We start from the raw sequence: 21,170 nt of genomic DNA on the forward strand, positions 1-21,170 counted from the left end.
TGTAATGTAATATAATGTAATTTAATAATGTATTGTATTAAATAATCATTTATTACATTAAATATCATATATATATATATATATATATATATATATATAAATTTAATAAAATAATAAATATAATACAATTAATAAAATATCTAATAAATGTGTATAAAACAAACAAAAATAAATCATTAAACACAAACAGATTTTTTCTTCTTTTTTAAAGGACAGATATTCATAGCTATTTATTATATACATAATGTAATAATTTATTGTATTAAATAATAATTTATTATATTAAATCAAATTTTATTCTTGCATTTGATATATTAAATACAATAAAAGTGTTTTATTTAACATAATAAGCTATTATGTCTGGGTGTGTGTATATACACACATACACACATAATAGTTCATTATATTAACTTAAGCTTGGTTTTATGCAAAAGTTTGTATGTTCATTTAATCTAATTAATTTATTTAGTTATTTTATCTTTTAGGAGAAAGATTTGAATTAGGTTAGTCTGTATAGTTATAATTAACTTTATATTACAGCAAGAGAAAATGTAAATCAGTGGTTAAGATCAGATAGGCCTAAGGGTGAACTCATTTAAGATGAGAAGACCACTTTATGTAAAATAGCATGTACTAAAAATAGTGCACCAAGCTAATTTTGATGCATACAGGAGCTTATTTACATTTATAATCTGCATGAGTATCATTACCTTTCAAATATAGTTAAATAAAGTTCGACTCATTCCAAGGCAGTATTTGCTAATGAGGACAGCTAGTGTTGTGAGGCCTGTGGCTGTAGAAGTTCACTGGCGCAGTGGGACAAAGACAGCCAGGAGCACCTCTGCTTTTTCTCTGATTTTCAGGAGATTTCTGTAAATCGCTACGAACGTGGCATGTTAGCATATCCCACTGAGAGATTCAGGTGAATCAACACAAGTCAAACATACACCGTATTCTGTGCACGTCTGTCACGGACCGTTTAATAATTCTTGGTTTTGTTTGTAGGTGACGTGTAACAGAAAGCTGTGCCTCATTTCAGGTAATTAGATGTAATTTGCATCATCATCAACTCATCAAAGGCAAGGATAAATTACTCTGATAATTATAAAAAGATAATTACAAAGGGTAACAAACCGAACACCGTATTTACATGGCGCAGATTCCATATTAGTGCTGTAGGCCATGAGGTGCCTGAGGAGGAAACGCTTTAAATGCCTTATTGTTTAATGATTTAACCAGTCGAACTGGTTAAAACTTATTGTTTATTTGTTCTTGCCGTTTCTAAATCCGAAATCAGCGCCTGTTGTCTTTTGTGTGTGTGTGTGTGTATACTTTCGACTCCAGGAATGAAGGCCTGAAAACGTTTGTACCGCAAAGTTGCATTCATACGCCATCTGCTGGTAAATATGAAAATTGTTTTTGAAAATCTTATAATGTTCCCTAGGCCTAGAACATGTCAAGAGCACGATTTAAAATTTGATTTACAAATTAATACATTTTAGATTTGGTTTTGAGCATCACAGAAATTCCAATGGTTTCCATTAAAATACCATTATAAACCATTAACTTTTTCCAGTAAAACCATTACAAAAAGGAATTTTGTAGTGTGTTTTGGGCATTTTTCCAATAGGATTTAACATCCCACCAATAGAATCCGTCACATACCAGTAGACACGATTATAGTCTCCATTAAAACCAATACAATTCCCATTAAAACCATTACATTTTTCTATTGTGTTTTGGGCAGGGTTCTATTGTTTTTTTTCGGCAGGGATCGGAACGCTATTAACAACAAACTTCTGTGAGGAGGAAAAGTGCTCATTAATTTCATGGAGATTCAACCTTTTCAGACATTTTTGCTATTTCTACAGTATATTTTTTGCAGTTTTATGAATAAATATGAGAATTTATGGAATATTTATACTTTCAAAATTGATTTTTCATGTAGCAAGAGCACTTCAAATTGACTGAGTGAAAAGTTGAGCGTAAATTAGAGTCAAGTCAGAAACGTTTTAAATGTTACACTGCCTAATCGATTTGCAAATTGTATAATTTTGGATTTTTAATTTTTTTTTATTTAATCGGGAAGCCATTAAAACAACAGACTTCTGTGAGGATCAAAAGTGCTTCCCTATGATTTCATGAAGATTCAAGACTTTTTTTCCAAATTTTACAGTGTATTTTTGCAGTTTTATTAAATAAAGACTATATGGAATGTTTATCATTTTAAAAATAACTTTTTACATCAAAAGAGTATTTAAAATGAACTAGAGATGGAAAAAATGTAGTGACCATGTGAAACCACCAAAATGTATGTATATTTTATGAAACATTTAACCTAATAAATAAATATTATATATATATGTATGTATATATATGTGTAAAATAAGTTCAAAGATACATTATTTATTTATACATATGCATGCATGTATACATATGTACTTGCATGCATATATACATGCATGCATATACATATATACAGTACTTATACATGCATATATATCTCTCAAATGCACTCTTCATATAGATCTATATCGAATAAATATTTATATATGAGCTTTAATACGAGCAACTGTACAATGAGTGCTATGCAGATCATTTCAATAGTTTATTTCTACCATACACAAACTGTACAACACAGCGCAGTACTGCTTATGAAATTTTAAAAGTGTAAGGAAATCCTGATATACAAACTACTCGAACTGAAAAAAAAAAACATTTTTAAAAACAAAAACAAACTAAATCATTTACAGTACTGTGTATTATACTATTTTTTTCTTTTACACAAAAAAATTCATATCACATTACAAAACATCAAATACAAAAAGGAAAAATAAATATTCCTCACAAAACTTCCTGAGCAAACAATCTGTGGTTTATAAATTAAAAATTAGGAATTACAAATAATTTAAACAGAATTAATCATGAATTATACAGTAATTTAGGATAAAAAAAAAAAAAGATTCGGTTTTGAGAATACAATTCTTTATGCTCATTTGGTCAGATAATAGTGTTTTATTCCATCTGAATGACCTGCAAAAACATTTTTTGACAATCAATGGACAATGTAAAAGTAAGGTCAAACTCCTTCAGTGTGCTAATTAACCTGCACCGATCGATCACGCATTTGTGACCCACTCGAAATAAACACTAAATAACAGAATAAAAGTGCAAAAGGGTACGTTTAGTGTTAGAGAAAGCTTTAAAAGTGCTGCGACGAGGCCGTTTGTGATCGAAACACAGCAATAACAGCACTCAGATCTGCTGAGGTGACCTCGGCTGTGCATTTAAACACAAAATCAAGTGGTACAGATTCAGTCAAAATGGAAAGATTACTCTCTATTGCTGTTCTTTCGCTGTAAATTGTCAATTTTTATATTTTAGTGGCTTGAAGACATGAAGTGCTTTGAGAAAATATCATCCATAAAACCTATTTGAGAGCCCACCGTTTGTCGCACAAAAGAAGCCAAAGGTTGAGGAGTTCAGTCTCACAGAAAAGAATAAAAACCGTATTGTGCCTGATCATAAAACACTTTTTTACAAGAATATCGTTACATACTTAAAATGGCGTATAAACAGTAGGTAAACAGAGTTTAGAGGCTTTTCATTCAGAAAATAAATATACTGCAGAATAAAATGAATCACCATTCACGTAATACTGCTCTACCACAAAACATATCATATTCCATGTACTCATTTACATTTAGGCACATATATGCACACACGGATGTGCACACCAAAGGCAGTTCATATGAACAGAAACGGAAATACGTTTTTTTGTGTGTGTATGTGGATGATTTGATTTTTGCTCACTGTACAGTCGCTGTACAGTCGTTTGGAGAGTTAATCAGATAAAATATTTTTCTTCTTGTTAAGAGTTTATGCATGAGAACAAATGATGCCATTTCAGTGGCGTACATGAACTACATTAAAAAAAAAATTAATAAGTCAGGGATGCATACAGTACGGCTCTAATAGACCAATAACAGCTGCTCACCAACAGGTGGCGCAAGTGGACTATTCTTACATTTGACATCAGTTATGAAGGAAAAAGTCATTGTGATATATTTCGAACGACTAAAACTCCCAGTTATTGTACAACAATGCAAAATAAAATTCACAATATGTAAGATTGGCCTTGCATTTTGGAGTTGCAGCAAAAATGATAGCAATAAATAAATAAATCAATCAATAAATAAGATTACTGTGAGATAAATAGTACCGATGAATAAAGATAATATGTAGCAATAATATAATAACACACAAAAAGAACAATACGGAATAAAGTCAAGCAAACCATAGGAAATAAATAAGTGCAAAAGGAGGTAAAATCTCACTAAAAAGAACATTGAGCTGTAAAAATGTGGCTGGTAATTTTCAGTGCAATGAATTATTTGTCATGGAATGGAGTTACTCTTTTGTTGTTGTTGTTTTAAACGACACACATCTTGCACAGATGACAAAGCCAGCCCTCTGCGGACAATCAAACGGTTGTGAACGAGAGTTTGGCCTTATACGTGAATGCCCTTGATGGCCTGTCTGATGCTGTCCAGTAAGGCTTTGCATTCGGGTGAATACTCGTGCTCTGAATTGTTGTACATATCCGTCAACGTGTTCACGTACGCTTCAAAGTTCTGTTCGTTTATTGGACCCTGAAACACATTAAAGAGCATTCAATTCATTAACTCTAAAATGCAGGTTTCATAATGGTTTTAAAATGCATTTAACCCTTACAAGCATGTATCATTTTAACTACAGTTTACCTAAAAATACCATAATAACTACAGCTACTGTTGCTAAAGTAAAATCATATTAAACGAATTCATATAAATCATCATATTAAATTAAATTGGCCTACAAACAAGTTTAAGACCCATGTGGCTATTAAATCGTCTTGTTTTACTGTAGCAGCTATGGTACTTTGTTAGAAAATGCACTGTTAAATATAAAATATGCAGCTGGTTCCTTAAGGAAATATTTATAGCTGATAAAAATGACTTTCATTAGCGTAATCTAATTTATTCAATGTGATTTGGTCATATTAAATAATCTTTTTAATATTAAATCTGATTATTTTTGTTAATGTATTTACTAACATTAACAACGAGCATTTGACACAGTATTTATTCATCTTTATTAACGCTATCATCTTTTAATTTTGAAATTAACATTAACTGCTTTAGAATTATTTTATATTGTTAGTTCATTGTGGGTCAACCACAAATAAAGGTCTTAATCAGAACACAAAGTTCTAATTTCAATTAAATTTAAAGTTGCATGCACTGCACTAAATAAATGAATGAATACATACATACATACTGTCTTGTTACATTTACTTGAAATGCAATGTGAAGATAGTTGAAGTCTTGTTTTCTGAGAAATTGAACAAATTTAAGTGATTTTATTCTTTAAACAATAACAAATATCTCTCAAAGTATGAAAACTATCATTTTCTTTACTTCGTCTTAAAAAAATATGAACTTGGCCTTCATAAAACCTGCAGAAACCTTATAAGTAGAGTACTACCATATTTTTATATTATAAGTATTATGTTACTTGAAAACCTGATTTTTCACAGTGTAGTTAGTTACCGTGACCAATGTTCGTAAGGGACCTTATGCAGTGATCAAAAACTGTGCAATAATATTTGTTGACAGAGATCAGGTTCTGTTTTCCATGTTTATCTGAGCGTGTCGGTGGAAATGTTTCAGCCTGAGGTCCGTCTCACCATTTGCGGCAGCTGGATATCTGTGAGACTGTTGATAAGTGCTTGACTGAGACGCGCTAACTCCTTCAACAGACTGTCGTTGTGCTGCTCGATTATTTTATTCTCCTCCTCGATAGTTTTCAGGTTGCACTCCATAGATGAAATCTGTTTTAAAACAGGGACAAACTTCAGCTCTGAAACTACATTACCCACAATGCTCAGCGTGTAAGAAGGTAAAATGAATGCATATCCTGTTATTCACCTGAGTCTGGAGCTGCATCATGTCTGCTTCTATCTTCAGATTGGATTCATTTAGCTCCTTTATTTCGTGATCCAAGTGCTGCATGTCTTCATTGTTTTCAATACCTGATTGAAAGAAGACAAAACAACGTTAATCTCAACTAAATTACTCGAGAAAGCCGCTGTAACTTTTGGAGCACTTTATTTTTCTTATTGCACACTATGATAATATTAGCAGGTCAAACATTCAGCATTGAGCTTCATTTTATGCTCTTTTATTGTTTTGAAGCGCTTGAATTACTCACCGCTGCTGGTTTTGAGTTTGATGGTCATCATCTCTTCATCAGAGAGTTTCTTCTTGATACTCTGGGCGTTTAGTGGACATCCTGACAAACTGTCAAGGGACAAAACACAAAATCTACAGATCAGTACTAGCAAGTTTTCCTTTTTTTTTTTTTTAACTATAGTCTAGTTTCAGATAATAAGTATCATATATGACCATAATCGGCAACATTCACAGAATGTTTACATTTACAAATAATAACATTATTGGATACTGGTGGTCAAAAATTAATAAACTACATTAGAAAATACATATTTTGCATCATGTATACTGTTATTTTTACTTATTTCTGAAGTCAACCTGTATATATTAATAATCTACATATGTTGGCTTGATTGGAAATAATAGTAATAATATTGGAAATTTATTGGAAGTATTATAATAATAATAATACAGCGAGTTCTGTGTGTGTATATATAATTACAGAACAAAATGCATATTTTAAATCACAAATACTTTTGTTATCTTATTTCTGAAGTCAACGTGTATATATTAGTGTTTTAATATTCATTTTATATAATGTATAGTATTATTACATTATATATAATATAATGGAATTTAATGTATATCATATTTCAGTATAATATATATGTGGATAAGTTCACAGTGAATGTCTTCAGGTTGGGTCAAGACAAGAGATCTCATTATACAGTAGATACTAGGTTTAACATCAGAACTGAAGTTCCAGGTTATTGTATAGTTTCCTCACCTCCTGTGTGTCACAAAGACGTTGTTGGCGTGACCCAAGCCGTTGCAGCCGGGCAGAGGGCAGTGCGGAAGCTCCTGTTTACAGACCTTCCAGGAGAAGGCCGATCCGTTCACGGAGCACTCCTTCTGCCGCTTGGTGGCGATGGGGCAACTTCCTGCGCTGCGATGCGATGTGTATTTACCCGACACGTGGCCCTGACCGTCACAGCCTGCCACTGGGCACCTGGTGCACGAGAAAGGAAATATATACTCACTATCGCATTAACAACAAAACAATGCACACTGATTTCACTGAAGATTATGTGCATTCTGGTAAAGATATTTTCACTGTCCATGAACATAGTACATAAATTAAGACTTTTGTTTTTTTTGCCCCCCCAACAAATGATCAGTGAATGTAGTAGGATCATCAACATTAGGAGATCTAACTAAATATTGTTTTTCATATTCATTTTATGAGAAAAATGTGAGATACAGCAAAATAGGTTTTTGGTACTTAAAAACTAATATAAAATAGAATAAAATAAAAATATTTCTCAGTTAATAATTAAAGTAGTTATATTACTAGTGAACTTTTTAGACCTAATTTATGCAGTGCACACACACACACACACATATATATATATATATAAATAGATTTCAGTATTTTCAATAACTTTAAGGTTATTATAGCTTATATAACTAAAACTGGAAATAAAAATAAAACCATCAAAAAACATTTTACTTGAAATAAAATAAACATTAACTGAAATAAAATATATAAAAAATGTTTTAATTCGGCTTGCTACCAAGGCAACATGTTAAACAATTTAATCTAATTTAACTAAACAAAAACTAAAATAAAAAAAGGAATATAATCTATTTAGGCATATATATGTGTGACAAAAAAAAAGTGACAAAATCACTAAAACCTTTTATGTTTTTAATTTGATTTTAATGATATATTTTCAGTTTTTATTTAATGTTGGTTGAAATTTTAGTGTTTTCGTTGTGGATTTGTCATTTTTAGTAGTTTTATCTATATCATTAAAACTGGAAATGTAAAAATAAACTATAATAACTAAAAACCTATAACACTATATCAGTGATACTAAAACAATACTAGTTTGGGGGGGGGGTCATAATCTGCATCACAAAGGTTGTTTGGTATAGATTTCTGGGTCACCATGCCAAAAACCCACACAGATGTGACCCGACCCCTCGACCTGCTTAAATGAAACCCCCCACGCAGCCCTCTTTTGTTGTCCTAAACTCAACAGAGTAACAGTGATTGTCGAAGATAATCTCTTATTTGAGACTGAACTAGTTTCAGAGCTTATGAAGTAAACACAAACAAGCCCATATACATTCGCTTGATAATTTGATGGCTAAAACTTCCAAGGGCCCACACCACCACGTTTGTCATTTCGCGAGTCTGTAAACACCCCCACCCCCAATTTGCTGAGTTGGAAGACTTTTCAAATACCATTAAGAAGATTAATCCTGTGAAATGCTGATTAAAAATGTATTCGAAGCAGAAAAAAGAGAAGGAATAATTCTATCGGCACAGGCGGACTTCGTCGGAAACGCACTCCAGTAAATAATTACGGGCAGGGAGGTTAACGTGCCGCCGATGGAAAACATAAGCCCTACCAAGTTGAAGACTAGAGTGGTGAGGAGTTGGCCAATTTATTTTGCTGCTCACTTTCCCCCTAGGTCAGTAATGGAATGACATAAATTGCACATAATTGTTGCGCGTCCTCCACAGGGGGGAAAAAGCACATGATTTGGAGGTGGCTGACCCTTTCCCTGATAGCCCATATTGGAAGAGGTGAGAGGTTATCTGGGATAGTACAAATAGCTTGTCTGCGGGCCTGTATGGGAAAGGTTGTTATGGCAGTTTTGGCTCTAATACGCTGACTAAAACAAGACAACATTACGACTCCAACACTGGCCGTTGTGTCCAGCTCCGGGAATGGCGTTTCTGACCGCGGGACAACAGAGATGGACCATATGGCCGCCAATTTACAATAATCTAGCGACATTACAGATGTACTTTCCGTTTCTCCACCCGTCCATTTCTCTGCCTCTCTGTTCCTCCTTTAGTGTGTGTGGACCTGCTACCGTCTAATTCCTAAGCTCTCATCTTTGCATTAGTAATTAAAAATGAAATGCTAGCCCAGATGCAAAAGTAGGAAAGCCCTGTCACTCTGGGTTAGACTTCGGATTTAAGGCTGGAATCAATTCAATTAATTTTTTTTTTCCTCCATAGTATTATGTTTTTAAAGAGCAAACTGCTGCGTTAATTGTAATTAAATGAGATCTTACGGGAAAACGAGGAAAGAGTTTTGAGCTCCCTGAATTAAAAGGATGATATTTTTGAATGTTTTTTTCTAGGAAATGCAGTGCTACAAACATAAACTATCCTTCTATTTTTATTAAAACAAAACCAAAAAAAAATTATGGATTTATATAATGATTTTTCATCTAGCTTTCTGGCATACAGTATTCCCTAAAACAACATTTATGTCTTATTTACATGTGTTTTACTGTGAAAATAATTGTTTTAAAGGCTAGATAGACAGGTTGTTTTGAAATTATTTTATAGTACATATATATTTATTTATTTAATTTTTTCCAAAAATAAAAATTGTGCGATACAGTGACAATGTTTTTAATGTAAAGTATTTCTAACGGTTTTAGATATATTATTAACAAAGCACCATTTTTATAAAGATACAGACATTTGATACATTTAAACCTACAGTAGGCTAGTTTAATTCAATTTATTTTATTTATTTTATAATAGTTTTAAAAATTATCTAATAATTCTCACCACAAAAAAAAAAAAAAAAAAAAAATCCTATTAATTTTATGAGGAAAAATTGTGGGATATGGCAAAATATTAGTTTTTTTAAATTGTTTAATTAAAATATTTCTCTGTGAATAATTACATTTTTAATTCAAATTTTTACACACATTAACAGATCACTATTTTATAGCGATGATACAGTCATTTGATACATTTAAACCTAGCTACATTTCATACTAAGTTAATTTAATTTAATTTGTATTTAATTTTATAATAGATTTCAAACCTACCTAATAGTTCTCACCGAAACTTGTGCCTCTAATGCTTTAGAAAAAAAAATAAATTTCTATTAAAGATATATATATAAATCTTTTATTTAATCAAATAAACAAGACGTTTTGTGTAAAATGATGATGCATTTAAGTGTAAAGTAAAACCTTTCTGTTCAATCTAAATAAAAACAGCAAGCATTTGGTTGTCATTGTTTTGGTGGTGTCTTACTTCATCTCTGGCTCTTCTTTGTCCTCTTTGCTTGGCGTGAGCTTCAAGCTTCCTTTCCTGGCACGAGGGCACCCTGACAGACTGGGAAGGAACATGACATATGTGACGAACCTTTCAGAAGTTCAAGCGTGCAGACGTGTGTGTGGGGAAGATACGGCCGCTGCGTTTACTGCGTGATGTTTCAAGCTTTGACACCTGTCGTGTTGCCATTGAACAGGGGTCATTACCTCAACAGCCGTGAAATGCCACAAAGTATTTACTCTTTGGCAATTACCCGGTTTTAAATGCAAATGATTTAACCCATTGAGTGCCTTTGTGTGGCCTGATGTCTAAAATATATTATAGTATAACATCTAGAACTAGAACACACTGGTTTAAAAATTAGACATTATGTTATAATGAAAGCATGACCATTTTTGTCATGCAGAAACATCAAAAACTGTCACTACATTTTCATCTTTCATCGAAGTCGAAGAATATTTAATAGAGATGTCCTGTCGAATGAGGCTCACCTCCTATGAGATGCGTAGTTTCCTGTCACATGACCTGAACCGTCACAGCCAGGAGTTGGACACCTTTAAAATAAATAGAAATTTGTGTCAATGATATAAATTAATATGATGTAGGAAAAACAGAAAAAAAGGAAAAAAATATATATGTGTGTGTGTGTGTGTAATATTCATCTAATATGAATGATAAATATAATATTATATAATGACTTGTATATATTTATATGTACATAAACAGTTTGAATAAATTCATATAATAATAATAATAATAATAACAAATAATAAATATTCATATTTACAAATTTTGATTTAAAAAATATTATATATTTTTATATTTTAAAACAAATACAAAATACAACTAAAATGTTTAGGTCAAAACAATTTATTAAATAATAAAATGCATAATAAATAATGGCAATAACAGTAAAAACGATAATAAAATATTTATAATTATAATTGGTTATTACTTATAATAATTTATGAAATATATATATATTTACATTATTTCTACACACTAATTCTATGTAATTTTAAATAATTTCTTATTTTTATTGGATTGAAACTTTAGCTAAGTCTTACTTGAGCTCTTGAGAATTAGCAGCCATTAGTGATTTCAGGGTCTTGTCAGCCAATGGGCAACCAGATACACTACAAAAATGAAAAGAAAGAAAAAAAAACATAATGTAGATATTATGTATATATTTTTCAAGGTTATTTTGCTGCTTGAAAAATAAAGATGGTGAAAAATTTGCTGGGCTTTTTACCTTCTATGTGATGCATAATTTCCTGTCACATGACCACTACCATCACAACCTGGTGTCGGACAACTGCGAAGAGAAAAAGACCGGATTAATGACCAGATGCACACAGCCTATGATTTCCTGATCTACTATACATGCTCTAATTATTAACAGGGTCGTGTGTGACCTAGAAACCCCAAAACAGCGGTTCAAATATTGTTATTACCTCATCAGCTCTTTCTTGGTGTCTCTTATGAGCATCTTGTTTTTTGCCATGCTTGCATCTCCATTGTACGCTTTATCCTCGAGAGACGCCTTCTCCAGCTGATCCATCTGCAAGACAAGAGATAAAATGTCAAAACATTGTGCAATTTTCCAAGAAAAGTCGTAACGGTCACTTAAAAAATGGCATTCTGTGAGCACACGTGCACTAATAGTCTGTGAGAGGTCTGATGCTGCTTAAGTATACTTAGTAAAACATATATCCATTTAAACTCCAATATAATCCCTCGTAGTATTTATGATGGGCGTAAAACCTTTGGATTTACTTACTTTTTTTATAAGGTAAGTATCTTTGCGCACCAGATGTCAGAGGGAGAACCAGACAAACATACAACTGTCTGGGATTGTTCTTTGACTCTAAAGAGAATGAAAAATTGTCGGCTTTTCAGGAACATTCTTCTGCAATTTCTTTTCAATTTTAGTGTCACAGCAGCACATCGCAAGAGACAGTGCGCCTAAGGTCGTGGCTGACTGAACCAGATAATTTAGATGAATAAATAGAAACATAAGGGTTTTAAGTTGAATGTGTTCCTAATGTAGCGTACAACAAAGTCAAAGAGCATTTAGACACTGAATGTATTTCCTCAGGACATTATTATAATTAGACATTATACATTTTCCACCCAATTTTATTAGGAGTTTTGCATACTACATAGAGTTCAAGTTTAAAAAAAAAAATTGTATATGATTTTTGTTCAAGGATGCATTAAACTGATCGAAATTGACAATAGAGACATTTATAATGTTTCAAAAGATTTCTATTTCCAAATGTATCATTTATTTATCAAAGAATCATAAAAAGAAATGTATTATGGTTTCCAAAAAAATATAAATCAGCTTATTTTGTTCACTGTTTTCAACATGGATAATAATAAGAAATGTTTCTTGAGCAGCAAATCAGCGTCTTAGAATGATTTCTGAAGGATCATGTGACACTGAAGACTGGAGTAATGATGCTGAAAATACAGCTTTAAATCACAGAAATAAATTACATTTTAAATAGTGCTGTCAAACGATTAATCACATCCAAAATAAAGGTTTTTGCTTATGTTATATATATATATATATATATATGTGTGTGTGTGTGTGTACTGTGTATATTTATTATGTATATATAAATACACACACATACAGTATATATTTGGAAAATATTTACAATATATTATATTATATATAAATATTTAATATACAAATATAACAATTTTCTTAAATATATACATGCATGTGTGTGTATTTACATATGTGACCATGGACCACAAAACCAGTCTTAAGTGTCAATTTGTTGAAATTGAGATTTATACATCATCTGAAAGCTGAATAAATAAGCTTTCCATTGATGTATGGTTTGTTAGGATCAGACTATTAGAAAATCTGGAATCTGAGGGTGCAAAAAAAATCTAAATATTGAGAAAATCGCCTTTAAAGTTGTCCAAATTAAGTTCTTAGCAATGCATATTAGAAGTTTTGACATATTTACGGTAAGAAATTTACAAAATATCTTCATGGAACATGATCTTTACTTAATATCCTAATGATTTTTGGCATAAAAAAAAAGGATAATTTTGACCCATACAGTGTATTTTTGAAATTATTTTACAAATATACCCCAGCGACTTAAGACTGGTTTTGTGGTCCAGGGTCACATATACATAATAAATATACACAGTACACACATATATTATGTAAACAAAAACTTTTATTTTGGATGCGATTAATCATTTGACAGCACTACTTTTAAGTTATATTCAAATAGAAAACAGTTATTTTAAACTGTAAAAATGTTTCACAATTTTACTGTTTCTACTGTATTTTTATCAAATAAATGCAGCTACGGTGAGCGTAAGAGATTAAAACATCTCACCGACCCAAACCGTTGAATGGTAGTGTAAATAACTGCCTCTGTCTCACCTCTTTGTCTTGCTGCGCAGGTGTTTTGCTGTAGTTCAGCGGCGTGTCCCAAGCGTCCTGTTCGTAGAGGACACGGTAGATGGCCGGGGAGATCTGGAGACCCGCCGCTTTGGTTAGAGAGGTTTCAGGTGGGGTGAAAAGAGCGTCTCCTAACGTCGGCATCATGGGAGAGTCCCTCGCCTTTTCTCTCTTTTTCTTCATACTTAAATCCAGCGTTCCATTTTCGTCTACCTCTATCAGCGAGTCCTGAATGATAAAGAAGTGTTGTTGATACCCAACCTTTGATAACCAGAGCACTTTTCCCATAGAAAACAGTGTTTTGAACTTGTTTTCTGAGCCAAAACCTAGAAAATCACACTACTATTACTCATAATTGAGGTTAGAGGCTTGAACAAAGCCCTAACTGTGAATATTACAATTCTGTGCATAGTTCATTCAACCTTATTTGTGTTACAGACATAAATGATACCTCAAAGCTCAAAACATTGGTTTGTTACAATGTGGTGTGCTTTTACTTATTTTCTAACCAGTCAAACTTACAATCTTTGCATTGCAGACAATTTTTTCATGAAAATTCATATTTGTATTCAGCAAGAATGCATTAAATTTATCGTAAGTGACAATAAAGACATTTATAATGTTACAAAATATTTATATTTCAAATACATTGTTCATAAAGAATCCTGAAAAAAAAAAAAAAAGAAAATCACAATTTCCACAAAAATATAAAGCAGCACATCTGTTTTCAACATTAATAATAATAAGAAATTTTTCTTGAGCAGCAAATCAGCATATTATAATGATTTCTGAAGGATCATGTGACACTGAAGACTGGAGTAATGATGCTGAAAATGCAGCTTTGCGTCACAGGAATAAATTAAAAAATTAAATGTATTCAAACAGAAAAAAAGTTTTGTAATTTGCAATATTTTTCACAATATTTCTGTATTTTTGAGTATATGAGACTTATTTAAAAACATTTTAAAAATTAAATGACGTGTTTGAATTAGTGCTGGGCAACGATTAATCGCATCCAAAATAAAAGTTTTTGTGTACATAATATATGTGTGTACTGTGTATATTTATTATGTATATATAAACACACACACACATGCATGTATATATTTAAGAAAAATATGTTGTTTGTTTATATATATTAAATATATGTATATATACATGTAAATATTTTCAAAATATATGCTGTATGTGTGTCTTTATATAGGCTATACATAATAAATATACAAAGTACACGCATATATTATGTAAACAAAAACTTTTATTTTGGATGAAATTAATCGCGATTAATTGTTGCCTAGCACTAGTTTGAATATTACACCATCTTATTTTCAGATGATTAATAATGTCACTTTCTATTAGATATGTATAGGTTTTCTAATTAATGGACATATGGATTGGAGTCATTTATTTATTCGGTTTTCTTCCATTTTTTTTTTTTTCCCACGGGGAGGTAGTTTGTGGATCTCAGCCAAAGTGGTTTTAGGTCACAATCATTAATAGTATGTTTAAAAGCTCTGTGTTGCTTAATATCATAACTTTTACGACCAACAGATGTGCTGGTGTATGAATGTGTGTTTTAGCAAAGAGTTTTTATGCAACTTGTTAACTGCTTAAAACGTGACGCACCAATTATTCCACACACATTTCACACGGTAGCAAACAAAGGAGAGCTTATCAGGAACTAATCGTGATAATTCAGATTGCACACCAAATATGGCTGTTTCTGGAACCAGCTAGAACCGACCGACAGCACACCTATCGAGTTCATCCCTGTGCAGGATGTGAGTTTTTCTCGTCTGATGACATTCTCTCCAGCCTCAGAAACAAGTGAGGTGACATCTTTCTCCCACACTTCCATGAAACGCTGCAAGAAGATAAGCCGTATTCTTAGAAAAAAAAAAAAAAACAAGCGACTTGGCACAAACAGGGAAATGGAGATACTTAACATGCATAAAGACATTTCAACGCAGACATCAGCAGATGACAGATCGGCTAACACTGTTTTATTCATTCGCTCAGTTTGTACAGTATACCTGCTCTCTGCCCACTGAGTGCTGGGACTACGAACGGCCTGTGTTGTGTGTAGGTGTGTGAAGCGTTTCACGCCATACTTCTGCGAGTTGCTCTCAGTTTTATGTCTTCGTGTCTAAGAGGAAGACCTGCTTTGATTGAAGCCGCCAAACTGGATGTTTCTAAATTTTACTAAAATCTACAGTATTAGGATCCTGGATTGCTGTTTTCTGTTTTTATTATTTTAGCATAATATAAGAAAGAAAGTTCAATCACATTAATTACATTACTTTTCACAAGTGTATATATATATATATATATATAATTTCATTAATAATTTATGTTTTAATGAAAAGTTTCTTATAGTTTTACAAATATATAAAAATATATATTATATTTAGATTTAATATTTAATAGCACACTTTATTGGCACATTTCCATTTTTTTCTGAGAAATAATACAGAAAATGTTGCAAGCCGGATTTGAACTTGCTTTGCCCATATGCACTAATCACTAGGCCATGTCTCCAGCATGCTTTTTAATAAATTATGTTAGCACATAAGAAAAGTTTTCATTATTCACATTATTAATTCACATTAATAACATTAAATTACATTATATATATATATATATATATATATACCCTGTGTTTACTGCTGTGTGTGTGCACTTTGGATGGGTTTAATGCAGAGCACAATTTTTTTTTTAATTATTTTTTTATTAACGATTTTTTAAATAAAAATATTTTGCATGAAGCCAGAAGACTTGTATCATATTTATATTTAATAGCTAATTTTTTGCCACTTTTCCACTTTTGGCATGCTTTTTAATTCTTTTTTTTTTTTTTTTTTTTATTAATATATGTGTATCAACTGTTTGTTTTTCTATTAAAAAGGGGGCTGGATATATAAAAAATATACTGTACATCGAAGGTATCAAACTGGATGGATCAAACTGTGTTATGTTTTCTAATTATTACCAAAATACACAGCATTAGGATCCTGTATTGTTGTTTTTATGTTTTTTTTATTTAATTTAATTTTATTATGCATTTTGATTAAATTGCGTTCAATTTCAAGTGCTTAGTTAGGTTGTATAGTTTCAGGAATGCATAAAGCCAGAAAACTTCATATTTATGATTATAATAGCTCAGTTTGTTGGCATTATTCCACTTTTGTCTGTGAGAAAAGAAAAATATGTCGTAACCTAGACTCGAACACGCTTTGACTATTTGCATACATGCCTATATGTTCATGTTTCCCATCTTTACTTATATCAATATTTGCATATCAATAGTTTGTTTTTCTATTAAGAACAAGGCTTAAATAAAAAAAACACAACTCTATCATAACATAACACATCCATTTTCACTTTGTAACATACATGATCTGACGGCCTGCGTAGACTTTCCTTATTTAATTGAAATAAAAGAGTGATGTCTATTAATCCTCCAACCAATTGATTTAATCCAACTTCTCATAGATCGTCTGTTAGAGATCAACGCGAAAGGATCTGTGTGAGCTTATCTAGGATAATATATTACTTAGCAAAATGTCTTCGACCATCTGCACTGAAAAAAAAAAACACGCTCTCTCCTGCAAACAAGAGGAAGACCCAACGTTACCATTAGCGCAAGTAGAAATCAAATGCACGGCCACATGTTTTACAAAAAGCCTTATAATTGTCATAGAGGAGGAAGCTGTGATTGTATTCCTCCCAACTCTTTTTGATGTGATTACACAAATTCTCCTTTGTGTACATTAAAGCTTTAGGGCCAGTGTGGGTAAAAGAAAAAAAAGCTCCCACTCTCTTGTTGTTGTGCCACCAGAGGCAACACAGTTCTCTGTGCCAAAAAGTGTCTTTTGATGTTACTCCTCTTTTTCATACACAAATCACAGTTGTTTCAGAATGACCACATTAAATACCTTTTTCTGAGTGGTCTAATTTGATTACCTTTGTGGATGATGCCAGGGGCCGGCTGGGGGGCAGGGCCTCGCCGTTGTCTCGGCAACGGGTGGAGAGGTTGAGGATGGCTGCGGATGCGATGTTGGACTGGAGGGCGTTGCTTTGGGCTTTATGGCGACTGGGGCTGTTGTCTCCGGCCATGATCATACGACCACCAGAACCCAGAAAACAGGGGAACTGAGCGGCTGGAAATGGTGGGAATAGTTAGTACTCAGAAAAAGAGGAATTGAGAGAGAGGGAGAGATCGTAACTGATTATATTATGCAGAGAGGAACTGCAAACCCACATCTATGTAGAAGGCAGGTTTAAAAAGTATTATACATATACTGAATGTATTATTAAAAAGCAATATTATTACACATTTATTATTCGATTACATGTATACGAATATATGTATATTATATATCAAATATTAATTAATTATATAATGTTAATATTCAATTTATCTACAAATGGCTGTATTTTAACAATTAATCATTACAAAAAGATCAATTTAAATCTGTCTTGCGCCTCTCTATAAATAAAATCATTCATATTAATATTATTTCTATACATTACAATTTATCATATACATGTATAATCTGAATAATGTATAAGTAAATATGATTAATAAATATTATATTTCATACATTATGTAATTAAATTCGTAAGAAAAATTAACATTTTATATATATATATATATATATATATATATTTTTTTAATGTATTACATATTTATGTTATATTATATATATATATATATATATATATATATATAATTATCAAATATATATGGTAACACTTTATTTTAAGGTGTCCATAATACAGAGTAATTACGTAGTTAAGTACTTAGTAGTAGCCGTTGTACTTAAATGAAACAAAATGTATGTAACTAAGTTATAGAACAGCCTATACTTACAGTTTGTAATTATGTAGATGTAATAGGCAGCTACTGTTACACATAAGTAACAGACAGTCTGTTACACAGCTACTTGTGTAACCAAAAGATTGTTACATATGTGTTGCAGACTTTATACAACGTAATTATAAATGTAAGTACACAGACATAAACTACTTACACTTTATTTTATTAAGATTGTACTTAAGTGTACTTCATGTGTTTCTATACTGTACACCTTATCCAGCTGCACCTTAGTTTGATTTAACCCACCAGTACACAGCTTAAATACATGCAATACATTTCTAATTACATTACAATTTCATAATATTACACAAACATAAGCTACTTAGAATAAAGTGTATCAAGATTGTACTTAAGTGTACAAATAGCTGTGTAACAGACTTGGTCTTCCAAGTACAGGCTCTTCCATAACTTAGTTACATGGTAAGTACATTTTATTTCATGTAACTAAAACGGCTACTACTAAGTACTTAATTAGGTAGTTACTCTGTATTATGACAACTTAAAATAAAGTGTTACCAAATATTTTATTTACTAGTTATACATTTATATTGTATATTTATTAATTATATATTTTATTAATATATAATTCTTAATTATTTTATTCATTATATACATCTATATAAATGTTCTAAATTACATATAATACATATATATATATATATATATATATATATATATATATATACACATATATGTGTGTGTGTGTGTGTGTGTGTGTGTATATGATTCATATGAATATTATAAAAAACCTGTAATAAAAATTACATATAATTTGTTAAATTCATAATAATGCTTACATATAAATATTATTAATAAATAATAATGTAATATATTTTATTATATTAATTATATATATATATTTGTTTTTATAGAAAAGACTTTTACTTTTTCTAAAGAAAATGTGAATGGTGTTTTCACATGCAAATGAAGCCAGGGTGTTGCTATGCAGTTGCCAAGATGTTCTGAGTGTTTTCAGTGTTGCCATGTGGTTGCTAGGGTGTTCTAGGTGGTTGATCATTGGCCCAAATCAGGGTGCTTGATAAAGACTGAACAGAGCAGATTGTATGGCACAAACAAATGACTGTACATGTACTAAATCACACATGATGACACTGAAAAGAACTTCTTTTTTTAAACAGTAATGTCAGTGCATGCTGGTTAACCTTTGATTTGAAACTAAATAGACACTCACAGTCAGGAAAGTGTGAAGATTCGTGACTCTGGTCGGATGCCATCTGAGCCTGCTTGCCAAAGACCTGGGCGTCAAAACTGGCGTAGTCAAAATGGCCTTTAGTGTACTTGTCCATGTCTTTGGCCATGCTGGCCTGCAACGCTGCCATAGGATGTGCAAATCTGTACGTGAAGTCAAATTTCTTCATGTTTCCTAAAGGTCTGAAGAAAGAAAAAAGAATTGCACTTATGTTTGTGTTGCTGCTTATTCTTTATCATAAGTCACACAATTTAGATTTAGAATTAGATTTAATTATATCATTTAAAGCTCCGAAAGAATGCTTATGAACTTATTTTCAGCCTGCTTGATTGTAAAGGAATATGTATAAGAGCTGCTCCTAGATGAAGGTTTCTTACCTCGTCATCCTCTCTGCCGTCTGTCTGCACTTTGCGGGATCCTCCTGCGGTTTGGAGATCTTCTCTGCAGCAGCTATCGGGCAGCCTGAGAGACTGTGTGAAAACAGACATCGGAAGTTAGTCTCTTTTGGGTTGTTAACTTTATTTTAATTGAATTCGGGTGCACTGAAGTAATTGTACAATTAAAAAGAATCCAATAGTTTCTATGCAATGAACATCACAGTGTTTTATAGTCTAGTTTAAGTGTCATTGGATTTTTCCTGATAGAGCAAAACTTCATGATTCTTTTTAAGTAAATATCCAGGTTTCATTGCAAGCGCATCTCTTTTTGGGGTAAATTAATGTAAATTAAGGTGGTTTAAGACAGTGCAACCATGCAAAATATAGTAACACTGCATTTTCTTTGGGTCAAATTCTGGATGTTGTCAACTGGCAATGTTATTATAAACCACTCATTTCATTCCCCCCCCCCCGCGACCTACTCCCTGCTGCTAAATATCTATGCAAATCTGCTTACAATGAGCAAGAAGGATTGTCAAGAAATTAATAGTGTAATTTCAGTATAACTGAATTCTGAGTAAAACCTTTTCTTACTTGAAATAAAATAAACTTTAACTGAAACAAAATATTTAAGAAATGACTTTATAGTTTAAAAATTAGCTAGTTCAGCCAAGGTGAATTCTCATTTTCATTTAGTGTAACTTGATGTACTAAAATAACTAAAACTATGGAATAAAAATAATTTTAAAAAAGGAAATTGAGACTTTTTAAATTGCACAATTTGGACTTTGTTTTGCAATTCTGAGAAAAAAAAAGTCCGAATCCGGAGACTTTTTTTAAAATCACAATTCCGAGTTTACAACTCACAATTCTGATTTTATATACATTTTTTTTCCTCAGAATTGTGAGATGAAGTGTCAATGACCTTTTTTATTATAATTTTTTTTTTCTATGGCA

General features: G+C 31.7%; 1 protein-coding gene and 1 long non-coding RNA gene across 13 annotated transcripts in view; one reads left to right on the forward strand and one right to left on the reverse strand.

The window, feature by feature from the left end:
• Window positions 1-716: 716 nt before the first annotated feature.
• On the forward strand, window positions 717-14,729 carry LOC131533070 (uncharacterized). 2 transcript variants are annotated; one of them, XR_009269036.1, is made up of 4 exons: window positions 717-922; window positions 1,006-1,039; window positions 1,345-1,400; window positions 13,750-14,729. It is a non-coding gene; the product is annotated as an uncharacterized LOC131533070 (long non-coding RNA). The 2 variants fall into 2 exon arrangements; XR_009269035.1 differs by lacking the exon at window positions 13,750-14,729 and adding an exon at window positions 1,748-2,531.
• Window positions 2,529-21,170, reverse strand: part of st18 (ST18 C2H2C-type zinc finger transcription factor) — a 65,900-nt gene continuing 47,258 nt past the window's right edge. For 7 of the 11 annotated variants that reach the window (XM_058765096.1, XM_058765094.1, XM_058765095.1 and 4 more), the window contains 15 exons: window positions 20,214-20,306; window positions 19,819-20,018; window positions 17,711-17,907; window positions 15,456-15,611; window positions 13,730-13,975; window positions 11,766-11,872; window positions 11,564-11,626; window positions 11,379-11,447; window positions 10,803-10,865; window positions 10,291-10,371; window positions 7,000-7,221; window positions 6,253-6,341; window positions 5,970-6,073; window positions 5,729-5,872; window positions 2,529-4,652 (listed from right to left, as the gene is read on the reverse strand). In XM_058765096.1, the coding sequence (XP_058621079.1) occupies window positions 4,512-4,652; window positions 5,729-5,872; window positions 5,970-6,073; window positions 6,253-6,341; window positions 7,000-7,221; window positions 10,291-10,371; window positions 10,803-10,865; window positions 11,379-11,447; window positions 11,564-11,626; window positions 11,766-11,872; window positions 13,730-13,975; window positions 15,456-15,611; window positions 17,711-17,907; window positions 19,819-20,018; window positions 20,214-20,306 (1,975 nt within the window). In that variant the 3' untranslated portion in view covers window positions 2,529-4,511. Of the gene's footprint in view, window positions 4,653-5,311; window positions 5,374-5,728; window positions 5,873-5,969; window positions 6,074-6,252; window positions 6,342-6,999; window positions 7,222-10,290; window positions 10,372-10,802; window positions 10,866-11,378; window positions 11,448-11,563; window positions 11,627-11,765; window positions 11,873-13,729; window positions 13,976-15,455; window positions 15,612-17,710; window positions 17,908-19,818; window positions 20,019-20,213; window positions 20,307-21,170 lie in introns of all 11 variants that reach the window. The other 4 variants (XM_058765101.1, XM_058765103.1, XM_058765104.1 and 1 more) reach the window with 4 other exon arrangements.

This window comes from Onychostoma macrolepis, chromosome 24, assembly GCF_012432095.1.
Source record: "Onychostoma macrolepis isolate SWU-2019 chromosome 24, ASM1243209v1, whole genome shotgun sequence".
Lineage (NCBI taxonomy): Eukaryota > Metazoa > Chordata > Actinopteri > Cypriniformes > Cyprinidae > Onychostoma > Onychostoma macrolepis.